The sequence below is a fragment of the Stegastes partitus genome, unplaced genomic scaffold (genome assembly GCF_000690725.1).
Source record: "Stegastes partitus isolate 25-593 unplaced genomic scaffold, Stegastes_partitus-1.0.2 Scaffold12, whole genome shotgun sequence".
Taxonomy (NCBI): Eukaryota; Metazoa; Chordata; class Actinopteri; family Pomacentridae; genus Stegastes; species Stegastes partitus.
In genome coordinates, this window is record NW_007577743.1 from 485,545 (window position 1) to 507,878 (window position 22,334).

General features: G+C 39.0%; 2 protein-coding genes across 3 annotated transcripts; both read left to right on the forward strand.

Annotated features, from left to right (window-relative positions):
• Positions 1 to 5,891: 5,891 nt before the first annotated feature.
• Positions 5,892 to 16,247, forward strand: camk1gb (calcium/calmodulin-dependent protein kinase IGb). 2 transcript variants are annotated; one of them, XM_008287786.1, is made up of 13 exons: positions 5,892 to 5,995; positions 7,715 to 7,826; positions 10,598 to 10,723; positions 10,900 to 10,974; positions 11,074 to 11,212; positions 12,089 to 12,212; positions 12,411 to 12,486; positions 13,290 to 13,402; positions 13,492 to 13,570; positions 13,990 to 14,077; positions 14,422 to 14,771; positions 14,855 to 14,954; positions 15,312 to 16,247. In XM_008287786.1, the coding sequence occupies exons 2-12, from the start codon at positions 7,741 to 7,743 to the stop codon at positions 14,910 to 14,912; spliced, it is 1,314 nt and encodes a 437-aa protein (XP_008286008.1). In that variant the 5' UTR covers positions 5,892 to 5,995; positions 7,715 to 7,740; the 3' UTR covers positions 14,913 to 14,954; positions 15,312 to 16,247. The 2 variants fall into 2 exon arrangements, with proteins under 2 accessions (XP_008286008.1, XP_008286000.1); XM_008287778.1 differs by lacking the exon at positions 5,892 to 5,995 and having other exon boundaries at positions 7,478 to 7,826.
• A 4,844-nt stretch (positions 16,248 to 21,091) lies between these two features.
• g0s2 (G0/G1 switch 2) lies at positions 21,092 to 22,010 on the forward strand. The gene is made up of 2 exons (XM_008287817.1): positions 21,092 to 21,176; positions 21,316 to 22,010. Exon 2 carries the CDS (start codon positions 21,343 to 21,345, stop codon positions 21,694 to 21,696), a length of 354 nt encoding a protein of 117 aa, XP_008286039.1. The 5' UTR covers positions 21,092 to 21,176; positions 21,316 to 21,342; the 3' UTR covers positions 21,697 to 22,010.
• The last annotated feature ends 324 nt before the right edge of the window (positions 22,011 to 22,334 follow it).

The window sequence follows — 22,334 nt, forward strand, 5'->3', positions numbered from 1 at the left end:
TTGTTTGGTAAATATGGACAGCTCGTCGCCATTCTGTTTGATCGTACGGAGGATGATCTGGGTAAATGAAGTAAAAAGCTTTATAATTGCAGGAATGCAACAAAGCTGCCCTTTAACGCAAAACAGTTTTTTGATTTCAAATCAAAATTGCAATCATCTGGGTTTAAACAGTGTCTGTGTTGGGAGTTTTACAGGTGACAGTCACTTTTAATGGTGTCTCATGTGGTAATATTACATCTCATGTTGTTACATGTATCACAGAGTGAACACAAAACTGCAGCAGGACTGAGAATTTGTTTTCTCAAATCAGATCACGATATGCCACAAAAACACGAAAAATCACATTTAGGTATTATCCCCTAATCGTTCAGCCCTGCTACAAACTTCTCACATAGAGAGTTGTTTTTTGGTTACATAAAGCTATTAATATTTGCTTTGTCTAACCTTGATTGTGTTCAGATATCACAAAGGAGTCACTAGTTTCACGCAAGCACTAAATTGAATTTAATCTCTGGTTATGTGAGCGGTCGACACTTTAAGCACAAATTAAATGACCTTACGTAACACCTAACTCATTTTTGTTGAGTGGATTTAAATCCTGATCACTCTTTGCTGAATTGTTTGATGAAGGTCTGAAGATGTGCATTAATGCCTTTCACGACCCTTTTTTTTCTATGTGGGAGCTGTTTCTGTGCAGAACTTTCCAGTGACACGACAGTTTACATAAGGCATTGAACATTCCCCTGATCTCATTTAGGGTAATCCCATTGACCGCTAATTTAGCTGCAACAGATCTTAAGAGCGTGAGGGGGAGTTAATTGATTTGTTGGAAGTGAGTGGACAGCTTTGTTTTACATCACTTTAATGATATAATTGAAGCTGGAGTCGTGGATAATCCTGCTGGCATGGATTAAAAAGTTCAAACATGTAAGCTTGTCCAATGATGTAAGGGTGCACGAGTCAGCCCTGGTGTTTCTGCTTTGTCAGTTTCTACAGACATGATACTGCAGCATGTGCAGTGATGGCACTCAGACAAGCACAAGTACAAAAAGAAAGGTATTTTTGGGAAAGTGGATTTCATAATTGTTAAAAGTAAAAGTGTTTATGTATGCAACATGCCCCTTTCTTTGTGAACGGATTATTACTGATCCACTAATATCTACAGTCATCTTCAAATGTATTCATACCCTCCCATTAAAGAAGGAGTAAAAACAGCTGTCACTGAAATAAATTGACATAAGTAAGGGCTGCAAAGTGGTGCAGTTGGTAGCACAGTTGCCTCGCAGCAACAAGGTCACTGGTTTGCGTCCTGGTGGGGGCACCAGGATCTTTCTACGTTGAGTTTGCATGTTCTCCCCGTGCAGCGTGGGTTCTCTCCGGGTTCTCCGGCTTCCTCCCACAAGGTCCGAAAACATGTTGAGGTTAATTGGTGATTCAAAATTGTCTGTAGGTGTGAATGTGAGTGTGCTTGGTTGTCTGACTGTACGTGTACCCCTGCGATAGACTAGCGACCTGTCCAGGGTGTCCCCTGCCTTCACTCTAAGTCGGCTGGGATAGGCTCCAACCACCCCACCCCCATCCCCCAGGCGACCCTAGTGAAGATTAAGCCGTGTATAGATAATGGATGGATGGACAAAAGTAATACAAAATAAAAATGTAATGAGGTCATGACATTGCTTTTGAGCTATGGTTAAACAGAAATATTACCAAAAAAAAACAAACCAAAAAAAAAAACAAGCATGATGGGACCCGTAAACTGACATTTTGTTGAACCACCCTTTGAGACAATCACTGCAATCAAGTGTTTTCTGTAACTGTCAATCAGAATTCTGCACCTGTTGACAGGTATTTGGATTTTGGCCCACTGCTCATCAACAAAGTGTTCTGATTTGTCCAGGACAGTTTTGTTTTTGTTTTTTTTTTGTTATCATTTTTTTCAACCACAATTCAAAAGCAATGTCTTATTTCACAAAATTATAATTGAGCAAATTTTTTATTAATTATTACTTGAGTTCATTATTATTTGAGTGACTATTGTGAATTCTGCCTTTTGTTTAATGGAAGGGTATGAATACATTTGAGGACGACTGTAGCATTTTACTATACTGCACTTGTCAGACTACCACTGCTCATGCTTTTTACTTTATTATCATGACTGTATGGTGTTTTTTTTGTTTTGTTTTTAATGTAATAGACATGCCACTGTGAGTGAAATAACCAGTCCACGCCATGGCTGAGCATTTTCACTTTAAAGCTGCAGAATATCAAAAATCTGCACATTCTAAAATTGGCAAAGGTGAAGAAAAGGCAATAAAGGATTATTTTCATGGCAAAAAAGCTTCTAAATATATAACTTTGATACACAAAGTTGAGTTTTTCAGGGTTTAAACAATGACCAGAGACTTTAAAAGTGAAGTCTGCAATTCTGAAGAAAGATTGTTAAAATTTAGCTTGTTCGCACAAAAGAGCACAAGGTTAAGTGTGCAGAATTGTGTTGAGTAGCTCAGTTTGTGCCACGTTATTTCCCGTTTAAACTCGGGGCTGTGTACAAACACTGGATTTTTTTTTTTTTTGTTTCCACACACATACTGAACTGACAGCTGCTGACTGACTGTGATCGGATTTTCACTGAGTTTTACAAAAAGTGTATTGATTTAGATTTCCAGAGTTCATCTTTAAATCATCTTGCTTGAACATAATGATGTCTCCTCCATCTAAATCATTCTGTACCTCAAAACAAAGGATAAGAAAACTTGCTGCTCCAGATTTTTAATTTTTATTTGCATTGAAGCAATAGTTTGGATTCTTTTGACTGCTCTGGCAGATTTGCTACAAAAATCTGACAACAAGGACTGCAACTAATGATAATTTTTTTGTAGTCTAATAATCTGTTGATTGCTTTCTCAATTATTCAATTAGTTGTTTGATCTATAAAGGTCAGAAAATAATGAGTACTCTCAGTTAGTGTTTTCCAAAGTCAAACATGATGCCTTCAAATATCTTGTTTTGTCCACAACCAAAAGATAGTGGGTTTAATATTGTAAAGAAGCCAGAAAATATTGACGTTTTAGGTGCTGAAATTAGAGAATTCTGTTTTTTGTTGTTGTTATTTGTCATTACAGGATAAACTAACTAATGGATTACCATGGAGCCTTTCGAGCTAAATAAAAAACTTGGATTTTTATATGATTTTCGCATTAGAAAAAACCTTACAAAGAACCTTGATTTGATAATATTGAAATCTTCTATTAAACCAACTAATGTAAAGAATATAGATGTGTTTTTAAAAGTACTATTTGTAGTAGCCTGGCTACGGTGAAAAATCTATCCTTGATATTTCAGTGCTGGTAAATTCTGTAAGACTGACCCAAGCAGGAGATATCACCACACAAAGCCAAGCTTTTTTTTTTTTTCCCCCCCGAAAATATTGTCCTTTTACTCATTAGTTTTATTGGCAGGAAAGCTTGTGTTCATTACTGTAATATGTATTCATGTCCTGTTACATGCTGTATAATCCCAGGACTAGACTAAATATAGAATGGTTTTATACACTTTATATCTAAGTTTGCATGATTCCTTGAGCAACTATTTCTGGTGTTTATAGATGTCCTTCAGTGCTGCTCTGACCTCTGACCCAGCCACTGTGCTGATTTTGTCCAGTTTAACCTCCATCATCACACTCTTATTATAAAAGCATTTTTTTCCTGCAGACCTGACGCTTTCTCTCCTGATTCTAAAAAGAAAAATACCTGAAATGGAAGATGACCCTGACAACCTCTTGAACCAGCATCCATGACAACGCGATGAGTCGGTCCAGCTTCTGATATTCTGTCTCTCCATTTTTGAGAAAAGCCTAAAACTGATGTTGTTAAATCTATAAAACTTCTGACTGGATTTGATTTGAAATATTTAAGGATAATTAATTTTGCATGGCACAGCAGCTGTGTTGTCAGCGTGACCTGTCCTTTGTCATTGCATACTGCACGGCTCCCTGTGTGGTTGGTGGCATGAGCACCTGATGCAGATTAATGCATAAGCCTGTTAAAGGTGGCCTCTGAAGACCACAGTGTGCAGCACAACATACTTATAGCTTAATGCTGCAGTGGAGGCAAAAGCCGTCTGTTACCCAGGTGTGAAGTATCTACTGAAGTGATTACGTATTCGATGTTTACTCGGTGGGATTCAGAAACGTCCTTGCTAATGACTACTCAATTGTTTACCAGTGCTTTATAGGTTATCAATAAAAACATCTCATGGGTTTGAAAAATCTCTTTTGCTTTTGTGTTCATCCTCCTTCAACATGACATGAAGACATAACTGCTTTGTCTTTTTTTTCAGTTTAGTTACATCCTCATTATCAACTACAGTCTAAACAAAAAAATAATGCTCTATCTTAGAAGAATAAGCTTTTCCTCCACAGTCAAAGGTATTTTTAACCACTTACTTTAATGCCTCGGAGCATAAAAACAAGGCTTTGAGTTGATTACTTAAAAATTAAGTTGTTCCAACTAGCATTTCCTTCCTAAAATATTTTTTTAGGTGTCATGTATTTAATTAGGGCTGCATGGTGGAGCGGTGGTTAGCACTGTGGCCTCGCAGCTAGAAGGTCGCCGGTTCCAGTGTTCAGGTGAGGACACCGGAATCTTTCTGCATGGAGTTCGCATGTTCTCCCCGTGCAGTGTGGGTTCTCTCCACGTTCTCCAGCTTCCTCCCACAGTCCAAAAACATGTTGAGGTTTTGTTGAGGTAATTGGTGATTCTAAATTGTCCGTAGGTGTAAATGTGAGTGTGCTTGGTTGTCTGACTGTAAGTGTGGCCCTGCGATAGACCGGTGACCTGTCCAGGGTGTCCCCTGCCTTCGCCCTCGCCCTGAGCTGGATAGACTCCAGCCCCCCCGCGACCCTAGTGAGGATTAAGTGATGTATAAATGATGGATGGGTGGATGTATTTAATTACCATAATTATGAACACATGTTTTTAAGTTAGCAAATTTGAAACATTGAGTTGCATCACTGTTAAAAATCTAAATCATTAAATTATCTTATCTTGCAACCATTTTGCATTTTATTAAGTGATAACAATAGATCCCTTTAATTACTTTTTAGTGTGAAGACCACAGTAATGAACCATTTAAACATTGATCCCCAATTATAGGTGCATTGCTATTATCATTATTATTAGTAGTAGTGGTAGGAGTAATGCACACAGGCTTTATAACCTGATTAATATCTTTACAGTAAATTATTTTATTGTATTGTGTATGGAAATATTACATTGGAATAATGTAAACATGTTCATGTTTCATTGTGGCACAACACTAAATTAAAGCTGATTCAACCAGGCTTTTTCCATCATGTTAATGTCAAAATGAAAACAGATCTGTGCAAACTGATCTTTACTAATTACAAATATAAAATGCAAAATCAGCCTTTGCATAAGTAATTACCCCCCACACCAACACTTGGGCAGCCAGAGAAAGAACACAAGGCTTTTGTACTTTATGTTTATAAAATATTTATATTTGTTGTTAATATATATCTATATTTAAATTCATCAGCATCATAAAGCTAAATTAAGTCTACTTTGGTTTAATTAAAGCTATGAATGTTATGCCATGGTGAATGCAGTAGTACTGATAATGTAACCTTGGCTTGTAAAAGTGATGTCCTGAGTCATGACAATAGTAATTGGTGTTATCTTGAGCCATGCATTTTAAACCAGCTGGTCCACTGGATCAAGCTCCTGTCTGGTGTGAACGCGCGGCTGTACGCGTGCCCGTGACTGTTGTGAATGAGCTGCTGAGTTTGTGTCCAATCTGCAGCCACTCACAGCTCAGTGATGCAGCAGTGACTCCCTCCCTCCCCGTTGTCTCCGTGGATGTAATCTCCGACTTGACAACAGGTATTTGCAGTGTCCCAGACAAACTAATCTGTCCAGTCGTCGGTGAGCTTTTTGGCAGGAGAGTCAGAGCAGAGCTCCTACAGCGCAGTCTCTAGGTGAGTCCTCATCACTGAGCTTCTTCTTTACCAACTTAATGACTGCAATATTCACACTTTAGTGTACATCCTCAGCTGCTATTTCTTCATATTTATCTGTTTTTACTCGGGATTGAGGCAAAAGATCAGCGTTGCCTCATTTGTATTCTGCGCGTAATTTAGGTGTTGTTGTTTTTTTTTGTTGCTGTTGTTTTTTTAAATGTCCGGGCTGCGGTTCAAGCTTCATGTGAATATCCGATCCTTCAGTCTCTCTTCCGTAGAGTGATCTTTTCCGCAGCCAACTTGTCGTTTGCACGAGTGTAGAGAGAAAAGAACGCATCCAATGTCAGACAGAATCAGAGCAGCCGGTGCCATTATCAGTGTTATCCTTTGTGCGTCGGCGCTAAAAACGCGTGACTCGACTGTAAACCTGCAGGTAAGACAAGACTCATCTGCAGGATAAAGATCATGTGAGAGATTTCCTTTATATTTTTGCGCAATTGCTTTGGAGGGAAAAATGAATTGAAATGTGCAACACTGCTGCAGGTTTCGACTTGTAAATGAGTTTCTCTGTGGTGTTGAATCCTCTGCTGAGTCTAATGTTCTGACCTGTGCTGCTAAATAACAACAGAGGAAGACTTGCTGCAGGGGAATCCTCCCCGCTCATCAGTTAGATCAGCTGACACTGAAAGTAATGTCAGATAAAAGGTGGTTTCTTCAGTGTGCTGCAGCATTAGAGTTGATGTGGTTATGCAGAGTGGGAAAAATTCAAGTTGAATGACCTCATAAAATCTATTCTCCCTTCATTTGTTCATAGATTTTTTTTTAATGCTTATGCCACATGTTCACAAGATACCTTTTTTTTAGTGATAGTTCAGACATTTGTTTAGACATCTAAGTGAATTGCTGGGGGCTATTTTTCTTAGTGTTTTCACCCAGGACAAGGTCAGGTCTCCAGATCAGGACTTACTAATCCATTATATAAGAGAAAAGAGGGCAGGGAAACAAACTGGGTAACCTGTTCATTTAAAGTGCTCCTAATCCTTCTCAGTACCTTCAGTGTTGTTGGATAAATCAGTCATTCTCTTTTCCAAGCTCTAATCCTTATAAATGTTTGTTATTTGAGTTGTTATGCTGATAACTTAATATAAGCATAAAATCTTGATTTGTGCAGGAAGTTGTTTTGATAAATTAAAAGTTAGTAATTTGACAGTTGTAAAGTTTTATTGTTTGAGGAATTCAGGCAGACTGAAAGTTTGATCTTATACTTTTTATTCCTGTTTTTTGTCTTTGATAAAATATTAAGAGGCTGTATTGATGCACAGCTGTATGAAACGGTGTCCTTTTGGCCCTGGTACTGTGTGTGGGACAGCCCTGGCACTACTTCACACATTCCTGTGAACTAGTTAGAGCAGGGATTAGCACGTCAACCTTTTGTCTGCCAGACAAAGACTCATCGCGTCTCATCTGCTGCGTCCTCCTGCAGACAGTCTGAGCAGCGCAGCAGACATGCCGGCCTCCATCCCTGCCTTCTCATGACTCCTCAATAATCGCAGAGGATTTATTGATTAAGATGATGAGGAACTCTGAACATTAAGCCGGGATTACTTTTTTTCTATTCTTTGTTTTCACGCGGCTCTATGCAGAAATTAAACACACTGAGAAATCAGGGACACTGTGGACCTTCAGTGTTAACTGACATCTATTCTTATGTGCTTTCTTTCAATTTAACTCCGAAAGAAATCCCTGCCGAAGCGTCTGCAGACATGGGTCGCCAAGAGGCTGATTATATGTGGAAGAAGGACACCGATAACATCCAGGAGATCTTTGACTTCATGGAAGAGTTGGGATCGTAAGTACATTTAACACTTATTTCCATGAATTCCATCTAATGTGGTTTGAGCCCTGTTCAGTTTTTATATATGTGGAATTCCTCCCTCTTTTTCTTTCTTTTATATTGTATTTTGCACTGCTGGGCGTGTTCCTGTAGAGATACTGAGGGGAACTACATGGCGTGATTACAGACCCTCACCCCGCGATTTGAGTTGAGGACAGATTACTGGGTTGATTGGATTGACATGAGGAGGCCTACTTTACTGCTGTCTCAGGAGGCAGCAGTTCATTCACAAAAACAAAACTTAAAACAAACAATACTTAAACTAAAGTTAATAATTAAATGCTGCTATTTCTACTTTTCTAAAAAAAAAAAAAAAAAAAAAAAGAATTTCATCAATTTACCATTAAGGCCATTCTTAAACACCAATGCCAAAACTCTAATTCTGGCTTCTCAGTAGTAAAGATTTTTGGCTTATTTTCTGTGTCTCTAATGTAGAAAAAAACTGAATAATGTGTTTTTGACACCAAACAAAACAATTTGACAAACAATCTGTGAATGACGGAAATCAATTAATTAATCAATTAATAGATATTGAAAATAAGGAATTATTTCAGTCCTGAAAGCACAGAAACTGATCTGATTTCCAAGCATACCCTAAAGCTCACTTGGAGTAACATTTTAAAAGAGTTATGAAATTCAGCTAAAGGTAATGTTTTGTAACATGCTAGTTATGTGAATGATGAAAATCAGCAGATCCTGCATCACTGTTTAATATTTAGCGAGCGACTGAAGAACAACAGACTAAGAGGCCAACAGTAAATAAAGGTGGAAGCTGAAATGCTGCCAGAACCCCGTCACCATGTTATGGGAAAACAGAGAGCGGAGGGCTGAAGACGCCACTGAGCGATGATTGCAGGCGAGGCCCTCCAGTGTGTGGTGATCTCATATGTAGTTCAATCAGTCTGCAGCAATTACTGTTATTTCCCCAAACAATTTGACAAAACCAATGCTGGGAGGAAAAGTGGGTGAAGACGTGTACTTGTAATGAGCTTATCTGTGTTGCACCTCGAGACAGAATGATGCTGTCATGCAATAAAATTAAAACGGAAGAACCAAAGGGGAAAGCATGTTTGAGCCACTCTGCTGCTTTCACTCCAGTCAGAGATGTCGATGCTGTCTTGCACAGTCCCAGTTGTCTGATTTAGTCTTTTCGCCATCATTTCTTCCATCACAATGAGAGGAAGGGAATCCAGAAGGGACAGGAGATTGCGTAGAACAGCAGCTTCTCCCACCAGACCTAATCGCACATAATGGAAACAACATCCTGATTGTGTCCCGGTAATAAGGACACGCTCTGTTTTTACAAGTTACCCCGTCAGCGATTTCTGATTGGCCTCTTGTCTCTTTCCATGTTCAGGCCTTGATTGATGATTTCTCTTGAGAGTCAAAATATTTTCTTTCAGGGGATCCTGGGAGGAAAATGAGCTCTGGGAATGGAAGCAGCTGAGCACCGGGATGTGAAGTGACAGGCAGATGCAGCATTAGAAATGTGACACTAATAAGAAAACAGCTTTCGATCAAATCAGTTTTGTTCACTTATGCAGCACACTCATGTGTCACCTTAAGGACAGAGGGCAGGTTATTCAACATCTCCCAGCAGCCCCCTGACTTACCTACCTGTGACCTAACCTGTACTCTGTGCAGGAGCTTGATGTTTCCAAGGATTCCTGCCACACATGCTCAGTTTCTGACCTTTGCGTCTTGAGCCCTCAGCCTGCCGCTGTTTCCATTGCGTCAGGGATAAAGAGCCTAATCCACCCGGTAGAACAACTATTCCCAGACAACGCTGAAGATAGCATGGACACAGAGCAGAGGAGAATAATAAGCTCCTCACCAATGAATAGTTAAGCCGGAGAGATTCTTGGGAGATCCTAATTGAACCCTTTGATATTGCTATCTCTGGCTTTGGTTTATTTTAATTCTGATGCTCTCCAAGAAACTTAGATCAGGACATTTCTGTCCCTGGATGACGCAGTAAGGCAAGGAGGAAAACACATTTAGCATCCATTGTGTGACAGCTAAAGCCTTGTAAAGTCGTTCGATGCAATTATCTAACAAAAATGTAATTTTAAGAGGGTTTTTTTCTTGCTTTTTTGTTGACAGTGAGATAAAAAAAAACAAACAAACTGGTATATCTGTACAGTAAAGCAGGAGTAGAAACTCAATGATAAATGGTCTGCACCTATATAGTGTTTTACTATCTTAGCAGCACTCAAATTAGCTTGCAGTGTTTGTCATTGAGTTAATTTTTTCTATCAAATGGTAAGAATATTGGCCTGCTAGGACCTCTAAAACTTGGTTTTTCTGTGTGTTATAGCTAATATGAAGAACCACTATGAAGACCAAAGTGTAAAAAATACGATGCTAAATATTTTTCTCAAAATGTCCAACAAATCCTGCAACATTTCTCCAGTTGAAATCATAAAGAGTTAGATGTGTGTGAAACCATAACACTGAAAATGAAGGATTTCTGCAAAAAAAAAAAAAATCATTTTATACAAATTAAGAAAACAAGCCACGGCTGCTTCTGACTGCTGAGAAAACTGCAAAGTGGAGCCACAGAGAGGCCAGCTCTTATACTTTATTCACATCCGCCCCAGACTAATAAGAGGGAGGCTCATTCCCACTGTGTAGACCTGTTATCTCTTCCTGTGCTGTTTCAAAGTAGTCGCTGATTAGCTCATCACTAACTCACTCTCAATATGTGTTTCTGTGTTGATTACCAGTGGGGCCTTCTCAGAGGTTTACATGGTGAAGGAGAAGAAGACGGGAAAGACGTTCGCCATGAAGTGTGTGAAGAAGAAGCAGAAGAGGGATCTCAATCTGGAGAATGAGATAGCTGTGCTCAGAAGGTAATTTACGTGCACATTGTTATGAGCCTCCAGCTTTCATTTCACATTCTGTCAGGAGTCAGCGTGGGAGGGCGTCCTGTCGACCTGCTTCCTGTTGTGCCTGTTATGTTGAATATATGTGAACTTTGTGAGGAAGTTATGACGCCATTTTTTTTTCATTTTTTTTTCCCATACAGAATCAAACACGACAACGTTGTGGGGATGGAGGATTTCTACGAAAGTCGGACCCATTACTATCTTGTCATGCAGCTGTGAGTTTTCCACCTTTTATCTTATTATCAGATGAGGAGATGTGCTAATGAAATCGCAGTTAAGATGTAATTTTAATGGTAGTGGTATCTTCTTCCCAGTGTTTCAGGCGGTGAGCTCTTTGACCGGATCCTGGACCGGGGGATGTACTCAGAGAAAAATGCCAGCAGCGTGATTCAGCAGGTGCTGCAGGCCGTCAGTTATCTGCACCAAAACGGCATCGTGCACCGTGACCTCAAGGTACGACTCAGACAGCATAATCAAACCCATACATACTTTTTCTCTATGGCATTACATTTGGTTGCTTTTGTATTAATGCAATATAGCATGCTACAGTTTCTAGTTTTTAGATAAATATGCTAAATATCCAAAATGTATACAGTTTGTGCATTCTGTCAGCTTAAAGGACCTAAAAATGTTGATGCATTAGCTACAAACCACCTGTTGCAATCCAAGAAAAAATGCTTAGAGTTAATTTTGACATTTTTATCAATGTATTTATTTATGTTCATACCAAGAGTTAAATGAGAAGTTTTATATCAGTTTCTATATGTATGTTCACTATAAGGCTACAGCTCGCAGATGGTTAGCTTCGCGTTTGAACTGAAGCCTAAATGAAACAACTGGCTCGGCTCTGTCAAAAGGCAACCCAACGGGCCTACCAGCAGCTAAAGTTATTTAATTTAGCATGTTATTGTCTTGTTAGTTTCCAAATAAAAGTATTGCAAAAAGTGAAGTGTGTGGTTTTACAGTGATTATGGTCCAGACTATTTCTCAGGAGCCTTGGTTGGTTGCCTTCCCAAGAAATAGTTAATGAGCTTTAGAGGCGCTGTTACCTTAGATAGGGCAAAGCTGGTTATTTTCCCTGTTTGCAGCTTTTATGCTAAGCTAACCAGCAGTAGCTTCATATTTATATATAGTTATATTTCTTTTATTCCATTTAATGTTGATATATTCCATTTAATTAAAATCTAATTGACAATCAAACTACTTTGACTTTTTCCACGAGTTTCGCAGCTGTTCCATTTACACTAAGTGAAACATTTGAGCATTGCTTTCACCGCAGAAGGAGAAGTAGCACTTTAACATCATCTTGTGTCGTTTGTCCCCGTGCAGCCAGAGAACATCCTGTACTACAGCCAGGAAGAAAACTCCAAGATCATGATCAGTGACTTTGGCCTGTCAAAGATGGTAGACAACGGCATCATGTCAACAGCCTGCGGCACTCCAGGATACGTAGGTGAGGAAACATGTCAGTCTGGTGATTAATATATGGGCACTCGCTGAGTGGGAGGCTCGAAATGGGTCATTAGAACTCACAGTTCAACAACACTGGGGCAGTACAGACGAGATATATTATTTACACCTTTGTCTCTCAACATACCGGCATCTTTGGGGAAATCACTGGGAGAGATTCAACATGTTTTCTCATTTTCAGCTCCTGAAGTTTTGGCACAGAAGCCCTACAGCAAGGCAGTAGACTGCTGGTCTATTGGAGTTATCACCTACATCTTGTAAGTGTAAAGACTTGAAATCTTCTCTAGCTCTTCCTTTGTTGTCAGGATTGTTAAATTAAAGGCTACATGTGGTGGGAAGTAGCTAAATACATTTACTCAAATACTTTGCTAAAGTACAATTCTGAAGGACTTTACTTGAATATTTTCATTTTATGCCTCTTGATACTTCCCATTCTCTACATTTCAGAGGGAAATATTGTACTTTCTACTCCACTACATTTATCTATAGCTTTAGTTACTCTTACGATGGAGATTTAAAACAGTGAATAATATAATAGGATTTTAAAATACACATTAAATAATTAACCAGTTGGTTTCGACAATCTATGGCTTCTTACAAACAGCAGTGTGTAGTCAGCTTCACATATCTATAAGTTGTTATAAGCTCCACCTAATGGTGATTTTTCCTTCTAAATTTCTCACTTCTCATCAAAAATCAGCGTTTGGAGAAGAAACTGAACATATGTTTGTGGATCCTCTCCCATTAGTCATGTTTGGAGCTCTCAGATTTTGCTGCTGTCCTTGTGTATAAAATAGCATACAAAGTAGTTCAAAAGCTACAACAGCAACCTGCTGCTGACACACTGATGCTTTGCTGTTAATAACCTAATAATGGCGGATATGATAGTACCTCAATCAAAGGGACCAAACTAGTGTGTTTACTTTAATGCTCCTCATTTTGCTGCTAAAATGTATGTTCTTTAACTCAAGTAGGATTTTACATGCAGGACTTTTACCTAAATAGAAAAAAGATGATGCAGGGATTGAGTCGGTGAGATATTCTTGTGTCTTCATTGCAGACTCTGTGGATATCCCCCATTTTATGAAGAAAGTGAGACCCGACTCTTCTCCAAGATCATGAAGGCGCAGTATGAGTTTGACTCACCCTTCTGGGATGACATCTCTGAATCTGGTAGTTACACTGAGTGTTAGCGGTGACCTATTGTGCAGCTGCAGAATGTTGTCTTATCTCTAACGTGTCTGTAATTGTTTTGATCTCAGCGAAGGATTTCATACGTAACATGATGCAGAAGAATCCCAACATGCGCTACAGCACAGATCAGGCGCTCAGACATCCCTGGTGAGTGGCACAAGATTTTAGCGCAGATATTGGTTGTAAAACATGTTTAATTATATCATCTTTTGCAGTTAAACTCATTTTATAACATGAGTTTGAAAAATCCTGCAATACATTTGCATTTCTTGAGCATAGTCAGCAATGTTTAATGATTTTTTATTTATATTATTATTATTACAGTTATAGAAATCACAAACTGAGTGTTGCCTTTTGCAATTAGCAGTTGTTGCTCTCCTAAAAAAAAAGTAACATCCCTGGATGTTTAACATTTGAGTGACGCATAATCACATTTGCGTAAGACATGAGGATGACGTAAAGAGGCAGCATTGCGTACGAACAACATCGGGTCACCCAGATGGATTTGGAATTAACGTCTACCTTGAAATAAATTTAAGCTTTGTGTTCTGTCAACCCTTTTCCAGGATTATCGGAAAGACAGCCCGGAGCCACGACATCTACTATTCCGTCAGCGTTCAGATCCAAAAGAACTTTGCCAAGTCCAAATGGAAGGTCAGTCCACGCTGATTTCTTGGCTTTGATGTGGTAAGCTCATTGAGGAGCTGCAGTTTATAGCAGATTAATCGGGTGCCTGCCTAAATCCTTCCTGATTAAGGACAGTTTAATAAGATACTGTTCTGTAATCAAGGCCATGGAAGGCTGATGGAGTGCTTTTTGTGTTAGAGGAAACAAAACACATTTGATTGATTGGCAGTACAAATAAATATGAATCTATTCTTTGGACATGCTCCATGCTAAGGTTTGGTACAGAAGAAGCATAATTTCTTACAAACATCACTGTGGATCTGTAGTTAGGTAGACTCTTTGTGAACCTCTTTGCTATGTTTATCTTACAGCAAGCCTACAATGCTGCTGTAGCCATCAACCACATGAAGAAGCTGCAGCTGGCCCACTCAGAGCTGGTCCTGAGGCAGGCCAGCATCCCAGACATCAAGGTGATCGACGTGTCCTCCCCGATGAAAAACCGCAAACACCTCAACCCTGACAAGCTTGATCCCAAAGTGGAGGAGGTCAACGGGAACATACCCGCGGCACAGCATATGTCGCTGCCTCTGAGCCATGTCGAACTAAAGAGCCACTTCCACACGCTGAAGGCCAGTCAGAGCCAGAGTGGCGGACACCACACGCCCACTATAGCCGAACAGGGGAAGCATGTCTACCACTCAGAGCCCGCCAACCTCAATGGGTGTGTGTCCGCTCCATCTGACGTTGTGAATTTTGACTTTCTAACAACACGACAGGGCTGACGTTTTCTCTTTTCGCTTTCAGGTACGGCAAAAACCGTAACAGCAAGACGATACAGACCGGAGTTTGCTCAGTCATGTAAAGGCTTCATGGAAGTTCACATGGAAGAAAAGCAGCTTACTTGGTAGGTTCAAGCAAATACAATAATACAAAAAATACTTGTATTGAAATTGCTTCTTTAATTAATAATATGAGTGCACAATATAAGTGCAAAATGTTTTCCAGGAAAAAGGTTTTTGTTTTTATGTATGAAGTTTGGTTTCTAATTCCTAACTTTCCCTGAAATTAAACAGAGTAACTCAAAACATACCATTCAGTTATCCTGTACATCTATAAAGGTTTGCTCCATAAGGCAACACTAGTATTGATTGACACAAAGACACATAACAAACCTTCTGAAGCAAGTTGTACACTTTTAATTTCATTTTCAGCTCATACAGGCAAATATGTCTCACCATGGCTGCTTTTCTGCCCTCTGCAGGTCAGTGTCGCTGAGTTCACTCAGCATGCAGCTGTTTTGTGTCAGCAGCTCTCCCGGTACTGAGAAAGAGCAGTGGCTGATACTTGGATGGACCCGAGCGGTCTACGAGATCCACTGTGGGACATATTGTCTTAGGAGGAGTGCCTATGAAGTTTTTCAACACAGTTACACACCGAGATGCACAAGACACACTTTAACTCAGACACACACAGCGTTTTAGACAGTATTCAAGGGGTTATCGTGCTTAGAAATGGTCTCGCTCGGTCGCTGGGCTCCACGTCCTTTATGGTGAAGTCATCCCAGACTGCTGCTGTCTGAGAGTTTAACTCATCAGAACACTTGGTGTTAGTGACATACTCAATGCAATAAGATACGTTCTTGTACTTGATCATGTGTAAAGCTTTATCTTATAGCCTACCTGCATTTATAAGCACGATAGAATATATATATAGATATATATATATATATATATTTCAAAAATGCATGCTTGCTGCTTCTAATAAGCCATATTGGTATAAGTTATTCTGGTTAAGTTGTCTCGTATTTTTTATTTCATGTGTATTTTTGTTTTATTTTATTTTTTGTAAATATTTGCTTCCTTTTTTATATAAAAAAAAATATTTAAAAAGAGCAGATCAGTCACAAGTTCAAAACTAAACATTATATTGTATAATTAAACAAACAACTCATCAACAGTGGAAATGCCACAAGTATATCCGGAACTTGCCAATTCATAGCTCTCACATGCCATCAACCTATATGTTGGACTAAATATATGGTAATAGATGTTTGTCCACCAACTGTAAGCATTTCACTTTAGACAGTCTACTTTTTGTCTCTTCAGCTGTATGTGGCTTTGTATTGATGTGTTCAGCAGATATTGATCGTGTCTATGTTTTGTGCTTGAATTCCTGTATGCACAGAAATAAAACCTGTTCAGACTATGGATTCGTTTTCCTTCCATTTTATTTACTTTCTCTCTCCTCGTCATTCAATGAAAATGCAATAGATGGATATAATTAATGGTAAATGCATAGAAAAATGATAGAAGTAATTGCTAATAAGGCACAAGACAGAGTGTAAACTAAACATAAATGGCAAGCTCAGCTGAGAAAACTTACAGAGAATTAAACATGGGATTAGTACATACACTCACCCTTACTTGTGCAAAATAATCATCTTGAACAATTTACATGTTGTTGGGCACGCCCTGAGCTGACACACTTTTGGACTAATGTTTTATTATAAGAATGTTTTAAGATTATAAACAAGTCCTACTCTGCACAACAGGTTGTAAACCCTGATATTAAACATTGTAAACACTCTTACTGGCTCCGAATTACAGCAAGGAAATGTGACACCTTTTATTTATAAGTTCTCATTCCAATTCAACAAACAGAAATGAGTCAGAATGCAACTCTAAGTTAAAATAAATTCATCCACTATTTGTCATTTATGGTTTTCACCATTTACTTGTCCTTTACTGTTTGTGTTTGATTCCTGCAACTACATTTCTAATTTTTTTTTTGCTAATTAAAACCTAAATATATCCTAAACTAGAACTCATTGTACCTGATTTCTTGACCTGACCGGGTATTCCCAATTAAACTAACCTCCTAGCCAATAACCAGGCTGTACTTCAGCAGATTAGATGTCACATCAGCTCCTCCAGCACAGCCAGGATTACAGAGGACAGTGTATTTAGAGCAGCAGGTTTTAGCCAGAGCAAATTACAGTGAGCCAGCACAAATCCAAACATGTCCTCGTAACCACATAAATTTGACAGATGCAGCCAAACATATGAAACTAAAACCGGGAATCCGTTCAAACAAAAGTAAATTTATGTTGCCTTAACAGCTGTGTATTTTAGGTTCATGCTAATTTTTTGCAGACTACTGTAAACCTTGAATCTTCTGGATTTGCTAAGATATAACAGGAGGAGCTCTGTATGGTCCCATATGGTGAAAATTCATCTTTTTAAAAGATTTCTAAACTCGGGGGTGTAAAACAAAAGCTGTGAGAATTTAAAGATGCTCACTGCAGTCATTCTTTTTGTTTTCTTCTCTTTAACCTAACCTGGCCTTTTGTTAAGTCTCATAGTAGAAATTGATAATCAAGCCCAACAAAAATGTAAACATAATCCTGCCGCCTCACTGCCCTCCTCCGCTTCTTGGTCAGCTGTTCAGGATGAGTCACAGTCCAACAGTTTTATTCACTTCCTAAGCTGCTTTTGATAACTTCAAAATGTCTCAGCCACAGGCAAAACACACCAAATGTTCCACTATTGGCTGTGAACACAAGAATCTTCATGCACTCCCAGCACCTGAGAAACTGAACAGCCGGTGCATTTGTTTAATTATTGATTACAATGTCCCCACAACAAAATCCTTCCAAGCAAGCAGGGAAAAAACATTGGATAACATTACCAATCACTTCCGATCATATCTAAAGAAAACAATTCAATCCAATGTTCAAAGACTTTTTTTAAGGATATTTCTTATTTCAAATAAAGTTCTTACAAAGTTAAAAGTTAACTGAGACATAATGTTTGAAATGGAACATTCAGAGGATGTTAGGTTGACAGGTTGTGTTCTAGGATAACAGAAGGAAAACATTGTCAAACCAACATTAAAAAAATGTTTTCACGATGTCCACGAGGCCTTGGACGATGGCCTATAATGCCATGCTTTAACTAAGGCAGTACATTTTTCCCCCAGTATTCTTAGGATGTTTTGGGGATGTTGTTGAGGCAACTTATAGAAATTTTCGACATTGAACAAATACCTACATATGAAAGAGCGTTGTTTCTGAGATTTTTTGAATGTACCTGTTCATGCAGACTCAGTCAGTTGTTGACTCTGCCAGAATGAGTGCCTCAGTTCTCTCAGCAAGCTTCTTTATACATCTATGATGGAAATAAATACATTGCTAGATAAGTTATTTGGCCCCTCGCCCAGTTTTCTGGTTCTCCAAAGAGTACTAGCTTTATGTACTTAATACTTTTCCCTTGGCGCATTCACCCGGGTCGTGTACTGGTCATCTTACGGCCATGGGGTCAGTTTTATGATATTCGTTGCTCAACAACCAATGTCCCCTATTGCATACATGAGTTCTGATGGTAGTGTGTTTGCTAATTAACTTATGCACATACATTTCATGCTTTTGTGCAGTTTTCTTGTCACAGTTTCAACACAGGTGAGTGGTAAATACAAGACATAATTTGTGCATCAGTTGCCCAAGTTTACATGAGTAAATGATTACACAGGTAAATGATATACTAAGCAGATTACATAAGTAAATGATGAAACACAAAATTTCCCTCATAGTAACACAATATAGGACATTCTTCCAGAAAACACTACCACAATGTTAAAATCTAATCAAGTTTTTTTTTTTTCGTTTCTTTCTTGTACAGCTAATTCGGCTAGTCTTATCATTAGCAGACATTCATTGTGTGGCCACAGAGGAAAGTGATGTAGGAAACGCTGACGGACATTCAAACATGGTGGAAACTTTCAAACAGATTTGAAGTTAATAAACAAGGACTGTGTGGGTTACTGTGTTTTAATGAAGCCACTGTTGTTCATTTTCCTGTTTTTTTATTATCTGTGAGCTTCTCTCCTGCTCTCTGTGCTCACTTATGCTGTGGCAACATTTTTTTTCACTCAAATTGTTCTCATATACATTTTTTCTTCTTCTGCCTGTGTTGTCAGACAACAAAATGAGTCTATAATAGTGACTGAAATACGGTTATGGTGAAAGAAAACATCTTTACAGGATTTTAAGCTAAAAACTGAAAACGCAATCTGACATTCATTATTTTTGCTGAAAAAGGCCACAATATGGGACCTTTAATATGGTAATGAAATTTAAAATAGTATGTTAAAGATGAAAGAATCTCCTTTTATTATTTTTAAAGTCAGAAACTCTTGTGTGTGTGTGTGTGTGTGTGTGTGTTGGTCTTTCAAATTGGATGTATTTTTTTCTAAACATTATTTTTGAAAACAAGAATGTGTATTTTGTCCTTTTCTCCCCTGAGCTCCTGCTGAAAGAGCTTTCACATCTACACACACCACTAACCCTACTCAGCCACAGCATGGCTGACCTGCTGAAGTCCAGCACGGAGACAGACCATCCATTCAAATAAGAAATATAGGGCAAAGGTCTCCAAACAGTCTCAACCTTTTTCCCCAACAGTGACAAATATAAATGGCCAGAACCCAAACAGAGTTGCTCAAAGAGAAACATTATTGAAAGAGCTATTATAATGATATTTCCAGCAATGTTTTAGGAAAGGTTGCTTTCCACAACAGGAAAAATTGTGCGAAAGGTTCACCTTGAATTTACAGAGTGGTTTTCAAAATGTTTTTCTACATTTTGAATGTGTGTTCTTTCTACAGCTTATTTGTTTATTTAGCAAACTTGAAGAATAATATGTAATAAGTAATGTTACCAAAGTCAGAAAAATTAAAAAATTGTTACTTTGCCTGATTGTAATGTGTGTGTGTGTTGTGTGTGTGTGTGTGTGTGTGTGTCACACACACACACACACACACACACACACAGATATATATGTTTTTTTTTTACTTTTCTGGCCTTTTACTCACTTCAAAGTATTGCTGACAATATGTTTGCAAGCAGCACTGGGTAATGTGTACCTGAGCTCAAAATGCTCTCAATAATAACATCAGCAGATGAAAAGTTAGTAGGTCAAAGTGATGTTAGGTGAAGGGTCAGGGGATCACCAGAATCACCGTTATCCCATTAATGTCTATGCAAAACGTGGTGGGCCTGTGGACAGACAGAACCATGACCGAATCAAACTGGATTAAATGTTACTGAGCGAAGCACGCATCATCCGGTGTGCAGATGCTGAACCAACATGCAGGAGTCTCATGACGTTGTCCAGTTGTCATTTTCGCTGAGCTCTGATGACACACGTCTCTCTGTGACAAAGATCAGACACATTTCCCAACTCACTCGCCTGACTTCACCCCTTTCCCTCCTGCAGGGGGATCTAGGTCAAAGGGCAGAAGGTTTGAGACACATACTCGCACACGTACATGCTAACCCCTGCAGTCTGCCACTGCCTCGCTGTCAGACAGCGTGCAGGAGTGCAGGAGGCAGAGCAGCTCAGGACTGCATGATTCGAGGGATTCTTCTGACCCTTATCTTCTCATGAAGCTTATCTGTCAGTGTTCAATAAGAGGAATTCTATATGCACCAGTACAGTTGTCTAGCAATCTCAGTCAACCAATAAATGGGATTGGCTTTCCATAGGCTCACATACTGATTGGACACGAACCAAGCTCTCCTGATGAGCTGAGGATGATCAATGTGCAACAAGTCACACAACACAAGCCGACCAGTTGTGTTGTTCAGTAACATATGAGGTTCAGGAGAATGTTTGTGCCAACATGACTGACTACCATGGACTCATGGTGTTGATAGATAGATAAGTAGATAAGCAGATAGAGTGGATGAGATGTGAAACAGCTTCAAGAACCAAAAAGAGAAGTCCAGTTTCTTTATACTGGAGCTCCTTGGATTATTATAACCTGGTTATTGAGAATATATAACGCTGTCTCCTGAATCTGCTGCACAACACATACAGACCTCATGTGATGTAACATGCACACAGTGTCACGTACAGGGAGTATTTGTCTCGCCTCTTGTCCTGGAAACTCGTGCCCTTTTCCCCAAACAAACCCTAAGCCTCATGAATATGCATTGTGTCTCCATAGTGGGAGTTAACCTGACTCCACTTGTCTTTAAAATGCAGGATCTGCCCCCTCCTCTTTGCCTGCGAATGCTTGGTCAGACCAAACACTAAGAAAAAGTCAAGGTTTTGGTGTGTCCTTCAAAGTAAGTATCTTTTTTTTTTTTTTTTTTTGCATGTATTAGAGATAATGATTTCTGTTTCCCAAACCAGTTTGTTTTCAAGCGTAGATCTTGTACTTAGGCAGTTGACTTTAACAAAACAATCCTCCTTTTTCTTCAACAGGGTCGTCAAAAAAAAAAAAAGATAAAAATGGAAAGCTTCAGTGAGATCATTCCATTTGCTAAGGAGATGCTGAAGGAGAGGCCCAGCCGGAGCATGCTGAAGATCTACATGCTCGGCTCCACTGTGGCGATGCTCGGAATGGTTGGTGGCTTGGTGGAAACGATTATCCTGCCCTTTGTCGAGAAGGACACTTTTGAGGACGAACCAGTAGAGCTTATCATGGAGAACGAGAAGGAAAAGAAGCAGGTGTTGAAGTCCCACCCTGCCCTGGTTCATACTGAAGTGGTGGATGTGCCAGAGACGGTAGCGGTTGGTGCCAAGGCCAAACATCTGGTGACAGCTGGGCAGAGAAACTCAGCCAACCGCTTACATGCTTCTTAAAGCCGCATGTGCCCCTGCTGATATAAATGGACACAGCAGTTACAACATTGGTGGTACCAGTGGTAAATTAAATCGCCATGTTGAACTGGTCCCTTTGTACTTGTTCATTCATTTCAGATTTGGATAAACATACAATTTCCCCATTGATGACTGGCAAAGATGAGATGAGATACAATGCAAACTGCAGGTTACAGTAACGTCTGGCTGCTGGGCAGCAGATACTTGTGAATGTGATGTGATGGATGTATTGGAACAAAAATAGAATGTATGTGATTCATTTCATGATGCATTCTAATAAATGTATTTTTCAGCTAGAAACAGACTCAGGCCATAATTTTATTAAACGCTGTAGTGCAGTTTCCCTCAAAGAGATGGATCTATAAAGACATGTCATAATTAGTAATCATTTCGACATTAGCAGAAACTTATTGATTAATGGGAGCTAAGGGGCTGCAAATAACGATTTTTTCTTTATAAGCTGATCTGCTGATTGTTATTTTTTGACAAGCCAATACTTGTTTGAAATATAAAATGTCAAAAAATGTGATCAAAAACCTCCAAAGTAGCATTTTCAAACTACTTATTTTGTCTGAAAAACAATTCAGAATCCAAGATATAGATTTTATAATCATATAAAA